Source organism: Cupressus sempervirens, chromosome 3, assembly GCF_028749045.1.
Source record: "Cupressus sempervirens isolate cs-2001-9-10 chromosome 3, ASM2874904v1, whole genome shotgun sequence".
NCBI classification, from domain to species: domain Eukaryota; kingdom Viridiplantae; phylum Streptophyta; class Pinopsida; order Cupressales; family Cupressaceae; genus Cupressus; species Cupressus sempervirens.
Window position 1 is genome coordinate 69,438,939 of NC_143120.1, and position 11,343 is coordinate 69,450,281.

Sequence of the window (11,343 nt, forward strand, 5' to 3'; positions counted from 1 at the left end):
GTCATTTACCTCTTAGGGCTTCCCTTTTAGGATTTTGATCTCCTTCATAAGGATTGATCAGTTGTGATTTTATTCATTCTATTTTGCACAAGTAAATTCATCTCTCTCTCTCTCTCTCTCTCTCTCTCTCTCTCTCTCTCTCTCTCTATATATATATATATATATATATATCTACCTTTCTTTCTTCCTTGTAACAAGTTATTTGCATTCAGGATATCCAGGGATCCATGAATTTTTTCATCATCAAATTCTACAGAGGATGTTGAAATTGAATTTGTTTCTATTAAAGAAGAAATTGTGAAAAAGAAGAGAAATCTTTAATATCACATGTAGAGAAGAAAAAGTGCGATTGGATTATAGATTATAGGTGCTCTTATCATATGACAAGAGATACAAATAATTTTTTAAGTATAATAGTTATGATGGAAGAGAAATTAGGTTTGGGAATAATGCATCTTGTCCTAATAAAGGAAAAGTATCCATTACTCTTGATGGGGAAAATAATACAGAGGATGTCTACTTTGTTTATTGATTGAAGAATAATCTTTTGAGTTTTGGATAGCTTTTTGACAAGGGATGTCATTTGAAATTAATTGAGAAGACTTTTGTAATCAAAGAAAAAGATGGAAAACTAATCAAAATATGTATAAGAATTAGAGGTAATGTTATTCAGTTAAATCCTACTATGATGACATGTTTTATTGGAAAGGTTCATTACAGTTGGTTATAGCATAAAATATTTTGTCAAGTTAAAATTGATAATATTATGAAGATTAGTACTAGACATGTTGTAAGAGATTTTCCTAATATTGTGAAAGATTCTAACATGGTTTTCAAGGAATGTGTGATGGAAAAATAGAAGAGGATCTCATTTCTATGTAAAATATTTACTACATCGATGAAGTTATAGATCGTGCACATAGATTTGAGTGGACCTAGAAGAAGTAAAGAATTCTATGCTAAAACATACTTTATGTTTCTCATTGATGATTTGACAAGAATAATGTGGTTAGAAATTTGTAGAGAGAAATCTAAAGCATTTGAGAAATTCAAGTTATTCAAAAATAGAGTAGAGAATGAACTGGGATTGAAGATAAAATATTTAAGATTAGATAGATTAGGAGAATTGATTTCAAATAAATTTAACATCTTTTATGAGGATGATGAAATTAATAGATAACTTTAATCTATGAAAATTAACACTATTGCAGTCACTGATTATTAATCTCCTATCGTAAATGATTATTAAACTGCTAAAAATAAACTCCTAAAAAAATAACACAATTGCAAATTCACCAATAAAAAAATACAGAAAGAAATTCATGACACAATGAACACAATATTTTTGGACAAATTGTCTCTAGAAAAATCCCTACGGGAAAACTAGTTCTATAGATGAGGAATTATATTAAACTTCAAAAAATCAAGAGATGCAAAATTCCTTGCCTCTCATTGGTAAAACTCTGACAACCTCCTAATTTCTCTTGCTAATATTCCCCACTACTATTCCCACGCTAACACTGTGCCCTTGCTAACATTGCAAAATGCTTCTCCAAAACTTATCTTTCCAAATGACCCAATGACCCCTTTTTATACTACTCTATTGGAAAACCAACGATCGAGATTAAATCAAACTAATGACTAAGCTTAAGATAACTCAACAGTCAATAATAGAATTGGTTGCAAGTTGCCCAAAAAAGAATTCACTAAATTAGTAAATAATTATCCTTGCATAACAACCATTTACTAATTCTCGGCAAGTGGAAAAACAGTTGTCCAAACTACCCATAACTAATGCTGCTATTTTTAGGTAAGGATGAACAGTTGTCCAAGCTACCCATAAATACTACTACTATTTTTGGTTCAGAAATAATAGTTGTCCAACTACCAATAATTAACACTCCCTCTTAGTGAGGAAGTTATTTTGCATGACACCCATCTTATCTCTCAAGAAGATATATTTGGCCTTCCCCAAAGCCTTCATTAGAATGTCTGCTACTTGCTCTTCTATAGGTATGTATTATAGCTAAACAATACCTCATTGTACACAATCCTTGATGAAGTGATACCTAATATCTATATGTTTAGACCTATCATGAAACACTAGATTCTCAAACAACTTGATGTAACTCTGATTGTCACAATGTATCATAGTAGTCTCAACCTTCTGACCAAACAAGGCTACTAACAACTTTCAAAGCCATATAGATTCACATGTCACCATGCTAGCTGCTATGTATTTTGCTTTTTCTGAACTCAGAGCCATAGACTTCTGCTTCCTGCTAAACCAAGATACAACTCTTGATCCTAAACTAAAACAAAACCCTAAAGTGCTCCTTTTGTCCATTGTACTTCCTACCCAATCTGCATCAGTATAGCCTATCAACCTAATACCTTCACCTTGGACATATCTAATCCCATACTCAATTATACCATGCAAGTAACACAATACATGCTTGGTCATTGTCCAATGCATTCTCTTTGGTTCAACCATGAACTGACTAAGATTGTTTACTAAAAATGTTATATTTGGCCTAGTGTTGACCAAATACATAAGTGAACCAATCAACTATCTACATAAGGTGGGATCTAACATCATTCTCCTTAGATGTATCTACCTTCTTCCACTTTGTGATCATGGGTGTAAACATGGCTTTGCAATCCTTCATCCTGAATCTCTTCAAGATTTCAATGCAATATTTCCCCTGACCAAGGAAAATCTCTCCATCAGTCGGCCACACATCCATGCCTAGAAAGTAGTGCATAAGTCCCAAATCCTTCATCTCAAACTCTTTGGCAAGGTCACTCTTGCAATCCTATATGAGCCCTAGTGAACCTGTAAGAAAAAAGTCATCCACATAAAGAACAAGAATGAGAATCTCACCCCCAACCACCAAGTAGTAGAAATTAACATCCACTTCACTCTTCACAAAGCCCATTTCCTGCAAGTATGTATCAATGTGCTCATACCACACTTTAGGAGCCTGCTTGAGTCCGTACAAGGATTTCTTTAATCTACACATGTGGGTCTTTTTGTTGTTTGCTACAAAGCCTTCTGGTTGCTCTATGTATACTTCCTCCTTTAGCTCACCATCAAGGAATGTTGTCCTTACATTCATTTAATGGATCTACTATCCCATCTATGTTGTAAATGAAATCATAGCTCTTATAGAAGTATACCTGGCCACTAGAGAAAATATCTCCTCGTAGTCTATTCCCTCCTTATGGGAGAACCCCTTGACCATGAACCTCGCCTTGTATTTCTCAATGCTACCATTTGCACTGTGCTTTATCTTATAGATCTAGTGTGATCCATCTACTACTCTATCTATTGGTCTAGGAACTACCTCCCACACATCATTTTGCATTATTGAGGAATACTCCTCAACCATAGCATCTCACCATACTTGATGCTCTATAGCCTCCCGATAGCTAGAAGGCTCACTGTCTACTAACTAACTAATTAATGCCACATAGTTATTGAACTTTCTTGGTTGTCTCTGCTATCTAGTACTCTTCCTAGGAGCTCCCACAAACTCCTAATTATCCCTTTGTGTATCTAGAATGTCATGATTTTTGCTGCCAACTATAGAGTATGAAATGTCAACCTCTAAATCTTCTAGATGCATTTCCTATTACAGATGTGGCTCCATACTCTGTGAATCTCCACTATTTGAGCCTAAACTTGTACTGGTAATTGTATTTGAGTTTTACTGCCCTTGGCTTGGCTTTGGAGCTTTTCCTAGCTACTCACTTTGATCATCTATAGGCAAATCCCTAGATCTCCTAAATGCTTTGTCCTCCATGAACTTGACATTATGTTTGACAATAATTCTTGTAGGCCTTGGAATGAAAAACCTATATACCTTTGAGGTCTCACTATACCCAACAAAGTACCCCCTCTTTGCAGTCTGATCTAACTTTGTATGTGTATCTCGAGGAATATGATAATATGCCAAACTCTCAAATATCCTAAAGTGACTAACATATGGCTTCTTCCTGTGAAAGCCTCCTTTGGTATCATCTTCCCTAGCACCTTGTGTGGAACTCTATTTTGAATGTAGACTATTGTACTACATGCCTCTACCCATAAGTAACGAGCATGTCCTAGTCATGTAGCATGTAGCATAGCCCTTACTGCCTCTGATATAGAACGGTTCTTCCTCTCATCAACCCATTCTATTGTGGATTGTAAGGGATAGTCCACTCTCTTTTGATTCCTTCTCTGGTACATAACTCCTGGAAGAAATTCCCTTTGTACTCACCTCCATTGTCTAACCAAAGAACATTTATCTTCCTTCTTGTCAAATTCTCCACAAGAGCCTTGAACTCTTGGAATTGACTGAAAACCTCATCCTTGGTCTTCAAGAAGTATATTTAGGTCTTCCTAAAGAAATCATCAATAAAAGTAACATAGTACTCATATCCTTTGAGAGATTTCATCGATATCGGTCCATAAACATTAGAATGTACTAGATCAAGAACACCCTCAGATCTAGTGTCACTCTTTGGAAAAGATACTTTTACAAACTTCCCCAACACACATCCCTTACATATATCATCATGCTCTATGCTCACTTTTGGCACACTATCACTGTCTCACAAAGAAATTTAAGTACTCCATGATGAATATGGCCCATCCTCATATGCCATAGCTTTCAAAGATCTCTAGGATTACTGCTGCTCATGAGTACCTTAGGAGTATCAAACTACAACCTATAAAGGTGACCACTCCTAACTCCAATAGTTACGCGTGATTTCCAATCCTTGTGCTTAATCAACACATTTGTCCCTCTAAAGAGTACATTATACCCCCTATCCTGAAGAAAAGATACATAAATCAAATTCATACCTAAGCCTAGCACACGCAACACATCATGAAGTGAAATTATCTTTCCATTCTCCCTCTGAAATTGAACAATCCCTTTCCCAACTAGGTTGAGTTTTGACAAGTTTCCCATAGATATCTAGATGTTGGTGTCCTCCTCCTTATAACTAGAGAAGTAATATCTAACTCATGTCATATGAAATGATGCCCCAGTATCTATATACCAAACACAATGTGAGATTGAGCTTACCATACAAGCTATGAGTGCAAAGTCATCTTCCATTCTATTTGAGAGTTCTTCCACACTTGCTAAAGCTGCCACCTACTTCTTACCCTTCTTTCTCTCTAGGAAATCACTGACATAGTGGCTAAACTTGTGACATCCAAAGCACTTGACATTAGAAACGTCCTTCTTCTTTTTCTCACTTTGTGAATTCAATCCTTTGCTAGATCCCTTCTTTGCTGTCCATTTCCCTACTAGGGAAATGTTCTCCTATTCTACCTCATTTTTCTGACTCTTGTTGGCCCCATTGACAAGACTTAGTCTAAAATCCTCCTGAGTGAAATCAGTCCATAGTCGATCCCAACTTGGTAAAGTATCTCATCCATTAACAACTTGAACAAAGACACTCCATTGTTTAGTAAACCTATTTAGAGCTATTCTCACTAGTTCATCATGACTGGGACTATCTCCAACATTTGCTAAATCATCCTTGACAAGTCTAAGCCTAGTGAGGTAACTTGTAATGTCTTCTCCCTTGTTCATCTGGGTATTATTTAGCCTCTCTTTAAGAATAATCTTCTTGTTGGTGGTAGGATTTTGGTCTAGATTTAGAATGGTGTCCCACATCTTATTTTCAATATCTAGCTTTGAGATATGTGGAACAATATGATCCTTGAAACCATCAAGGATAATCCTCCTTGCCTTGGCATCATCCTTCTTATATGCTACAATCTGTGTTGCATCCATTGGTATAGGTACAACACTGGTAGTATAGTCCTTGATACCATTCTCTTCCAACAATATAGAAATTATGGCCTTCTAGACACCAAAATTTAAGGCACCATCCAATCTATCATGATCTCTCAAACCAGTTGATCCCATAAATACTACTACTATTTTTGGGTCAGAAATAACAGCTATCCAACTACCAATAATTAACATAATCTTCTAATACACCACAATAGAATAGGATAGGAAAAAGGGAAAAACAAATTAGTTAATGAGGCAATTAGAGCTATATTGTTTGAGAATAATGTGTCACATATGTTATGGAGAGAAGCATTAAATATCATAGTATATATGATGAACACAATGTAGATCAGATAAGGTACAAGTAAGACACCCTATGAACATTGGTTTGGATATACAAGTACTATGAAATATTTTAGAGTCTTTGGAAGTAAGTGTTATATCAAAAGAGAATATGATATTGGAAAGTTTTATTTTAGAAGTGATGAATGCATGGTTCTTTGATATTATTTCAAAAAAAAACCATAGAGATGTTTTAATTAGAGATTGATAATTATTGTTGAAAGTGCCAATGTAAAACTAGAAGAGAAGTTTGGAATTTAAGAAAGGATACTTGATTATGATTCAAATGAAGATACTAATTAGATGCTTAACAATTAGAATACTCAACATGGACTATTTTATGAAACTTCCAATGATTTTAGGTAGGAGAACCAAGAGAAGAAGTTGGATCATAACCTGGAGCAGGAGTAGTAACAAATCAAGGAACACCAAAATATGTTGTGAGGAATCACCCTATGAGACAGGTAATTGGAAGTCAAATAAAGGGAGTGATGAAAAGAAATAAGGTAAGTGAACAGTTATGTTTGATATCACAAGTTGAATCTAAGACTCCAAATGAAGCTTGCAAGGATGAATTTTATAGTACAATTAGAGTAAAAGTACAAAGTTGTGTCACCTTTTAGGTTGACTTATTAGAATGACTAAATTTGAGTATTTCTATCTAAAAGTCAATTTTTTAAAGACATATGATCTAGATAAATTCATTCTAGCTAAGTTATATATGGTTTCACACTTTTCTAATTATAAATGTCTATTAAATGCAAGTTTTATACTAGTTTGTATCCAATTACTAAAGAAATAAAATTATTTCAAAAAAGTGGCATTTCAATAACTCTTATTATTTTTTATGATTTTTTTAATAACATATAAACACCATTTTATAGAGCTCAGAGACAAGAATATTCTCATATAGAGTTTATAGTGTTTTAATTAGATATAGTATATTATTATTAAAAAATTCTACAAGCATGTATTTTAACACTCGAAAAGATGTCAGTTTTGAGAAAGGAAAAAATATTAAATTATATTATTTTTAAAAAAAATTATATGACATTCTAGAGGAGAGAGTCCTCTTCTAGAATGTATAATTCTTCTCCTGATTAGAATAGATTTGTTTTGAAAAATGTGGTGGGAGATGAAAACTATCGATTTCAAGTGAGTTAAAATTTGAATCATTACAAAATAGAAAATATAGGTCTAAAGCTGATTTTTGTTTTTGATGTTTCTAGCTATATATGTTATCCATAACATAGTCTGAGATCAAAGGAAAATAAGTTTGTTTCCATATAGTTTTGTGGTGGGAACTAGACCCCTAATTTTTAGCATTTTTTAGCAGCTAAAAAATTGTCTATAAAAATAAGTAAACTATATCAATTGTTATTCAAAATAACTATTAAAAATTATAATCATAAACGTCATCCATTTCTACACATTTAATTAGTTTTCTTCATTTTCAAATTCAAAATAATAATGCCAATTTTATGTCATTGAAGATGGATAGTTATACTTTTGTTAGCCTTTTCCTTTACAAAAGGTTGACACAGGTTTGTGCTTTTACCCATTAATAATCACATTAAATGTTATTCATGCAAAATTATCAAGTATAATTTCATATAAAGAATTACTTAATCAATTTATTTTTCATCCAATGGTAAATATATTATGAGAAAAATATCTATTACACATCTAGTAACCTCTAAGTCAAACCCTTCATAATTAATTACAATTGATAATATCTTTGTTAGGGTTATTTAGGTGAAGAATAAAAAGGTGAACAATTACTTATAAAATACTTAATGGCATAGCCTTATCCCATAAGAAAATAAAATATAAACAAAAATAAAATAAAATGATAAACAAAGTAATCTATTTAATAATTTAAATGACTTTCTATAATTTTTCTAACAAGTACCTAGAAATTAATAATTATTTGCAACCCCCATTCTCTTACACTTGACACTATGTAATGAACTCTATCCACAACATCCCATCTTCCTCATCCAATATCACTCATCCCATCTCCTTCATTATATCTAACTCCATACTATCCATTATTTTCTTTAGAAATCTTAATATTCTCCATGTTTGTAATGCTTTAATAGCCTATCTAAAAGTTCTCTTTATCTATCCTTATCATTGGCCCCATAATATTCATATCTGCCCCATACATTTCTAACCTCATCTACCTATTCGCCTATGTAGATAATATTCATTTTATATCCACTTATGTCCTATTTAATTATCCTCAATGTCTTCACACTATTCTCTTAGCATCCATCTCATGATCAAAGCATCCCTACATCCACGAATCCACATCCAGCTTAATGATCGATAATTATGGGCTACCTCTTCATCTATTTGTCTAGGACATTTTGATCAAACTAAAATACTTAGAAAGATGAAGATCTATTGCGTGATAAAAGATTTAATGCTTTTTCTTCTTGAATTGAGGCATTTGTTCTATCCAGGTTGTTTATGCTTTTATGAGGCATTATGTATTTGTGAAAAATTGTCTCTATGATTACATGTATTCAGTGTCAAATAATTCATCTCCGCACACATTCTTTGGAGCATCTCATAGATTATGGCCTTTTGGACTTTTGATTATAGTAGGGTACTGTTTTTTATTTCAATGGAAATGTATTATTCAAGTTTATGTAAATGCAAATTAAGTTTAATGTGTGAATAATCTCTTTATTATATTTTGTGGGAGAGAGAAGACAATGGATAAGTGTACTAGTTTTATTTTTTGTTCTTGATGATTGATTGTTCAAAAATGGTTTGGATTGTTGGATGTTAATGCTATAATTATTTTGATAAGTCTTAACTCAACAAAAGAGAAAAAAGTTGTGATATTTTTTAGTATGTTAGGACAACTATACAATAACATCAATATTTTTAGTTATGTAATGAAAAAAAAAGAAGATAATGCTACTTTTTCCTTCCTTATACAATAAGAGATGACAACTTTCCTTTTGGATATATTGTTATTCTTATCTATAAAATAGAAATACTAATTATGTAATATAATATGTTTTGAAATAGATATTCATATACCATTGATAATTGAAAGCTAATATAAAATATTACAAAATTGATAAGAATAGAAATAGATGCAATAAATAGTAAGAATACCATTAGTTCTTATAAGAAATAGATTTTTATGAGCCACTACTCATGAAACATAAATTAATAATTTCAAATTAGAAACCACACAATTAAACTCTAATAAAAATATCCCATATGAAGACTTCAAAAATATCCCTAAAATACATTGAAAAATGAAATAATTGTACGGGCAAAATTAAAAGTGGCAAGCAAGAATCCACAGTCCACAACCCTTGCTTGAAATCACTCCAGTTGATAGAGCAAATATGCACACCAACTATAAAATCCGAATCTAAAAATATAGAGCGAGGTCATGAATGGGTGTTGGAAGTCACAAAGAGCGCTGCCTGCCGCATTAAATTTTCGTTATTGGATTTGAGATTACCTTCCTCATTACCTTCTTCGTTGAAACAGAGATGAAATCCATGCTCTTCCTTTTCAAACACCATCAAATCAACATGCTTACACTTCCCCGACATTTTGATGGCTTCGTGGTACTCGGCATCTCTATCCCTCAAACAATCCTTCCCTCCCAACACAACCAACATCGGAGGTATGCTCACCACGTTGCTTAACTCTGAATGAAAATACATGACCGGGTTACTAAACGGGTGGTTCCTATTCCCCTGCGCTTCGGAGGGCAACGCCAGCCTCCAAAGTGTATCACATGTTTCCACACTCACAAATACATCCGGTGGACAAACATTCTCCGACTCTGTACGATCTTCTCCACCGAAAAAAGGTTGAATGAGAATAGCTGCTCTGATATTGCTAAAGAAATCACAAGCCTGGGCTCGCATTAGCAGGTGATGAGCTATGTTTCCACCCGAGCTCTCCCCAATCACAAACACATTGCTGAGATCGGCGTAGGAATCGAGCCAAGGATCAGAAGTTGAAAAAAGCCATTGAAGAACAGTGATGGTGTCGTCATAGGCGGCAGGAAGACGATTCTCCGGGGCCAATCTGTAATTCACAGAAACCATCATAACTCCTAATCTTGCAGCCCACTTTTCGCAAAAGGTGTGACAACCCACAAACGCTGGAGAAAGAAAACAAAAGCCGCCGCCATGGAAGAAGAGGGTGACAGGTACTTTGGAAGAGGTGGGTTTGAGCGGAGGAAGAAAGAGGCGCACCCAAATGCCGAGTTCCTCGTTTACCACAACATCTGTGGAGTTGAGAGATGGAGGAACGTTCACAACGAGATGTTCATCAGTGCGAACAATTCGTCCATCATCATAAACTCTGATTGCTCCCGCGAAGTCTTCCACCAAAGCTGACACTTGAATTTCTCTTTCTATGCCCATCCTCACCAGTTGCTCATTTTGGGATTGGCATACCACTTCTCTATTTAAGCTGCAAATTTGTGGACAAGATCCCAAGGGCGAGGAGATTGTGCCAGATGGAGGGCAGAGCATCTCTGCAGGATTCACGGTTAAGTTCAATGTTTTCCAAGTTTTTATCCTGCAAATTAGGCTACTCGGGGAGATTAATATATAAATTTTAGGTTTTAAATTCCTATGTTCTCACGGAAATTTTGTCTCTATCTCTCTTGATTACAGGATTCGCATGCCATCGAACATGCCCGACAGCTAATCATTTTTAATATGTGGATACTGCTTCTGTTGCATTGGCCTGAATTGTCAACGCGGATTACAATACCTGGATTACTAATATTTTATCTGCTTTGAAGACCAAAAAACATAGGAAGCAGAGCTGTGTTTTATATTCATAGCTCACATGGCTAGCATTTCTTTTTGAATGTATTCATGTTTGAAAAAATCGTTTGAATTTCTTTTTGCAACTTGCTAGTTGTAAGGCTTACGATACATATATGTAATGGTCTTTCAATCCATTGCTCAATGAAACAAATTGTAAACTGGCGATCACATATTGGCGTGGAATGGGTATATGTAAAAAATAAAGTGTGGAATTTCAATCATTGGAAAAATTAGTCTATATTTTTGGCATAATTTTGTTCAGTACATGAGGTCAATTGGTAAATCATTTAGCAAGTGATTAAGTTTGTACAATTAAATGTCCTAATAGAAATGTGATAGTTTGAGGTAATCTATGAATCTATTTATAGGAGATC

At 34.0% G+C, this 11,343-nt stretch overlaps 1 protein-coding gene across 1 annotated transcript; it reads right to left on the reverse strand.

Moving 5' to 3' along the window:
• Nucleotides 1–9,562: 9,562 nt before the first annotated feature.
• On the reverse strand, nt 9,563–10,555 carry LOC149564830 (strigolactones hydrolase CXE15-like). Its single transcript, XM_089816233.1, has one exon. The coding sequence runs from the start codon at nt 10,553–10,555 to the stop codon at nt 9,563–9,565; it is 993 nt and encodes a 330-aa protein (XP_089672359.1).
• Nucleotides 10,556–11,343: the final 788 nt, after the last annotated feature.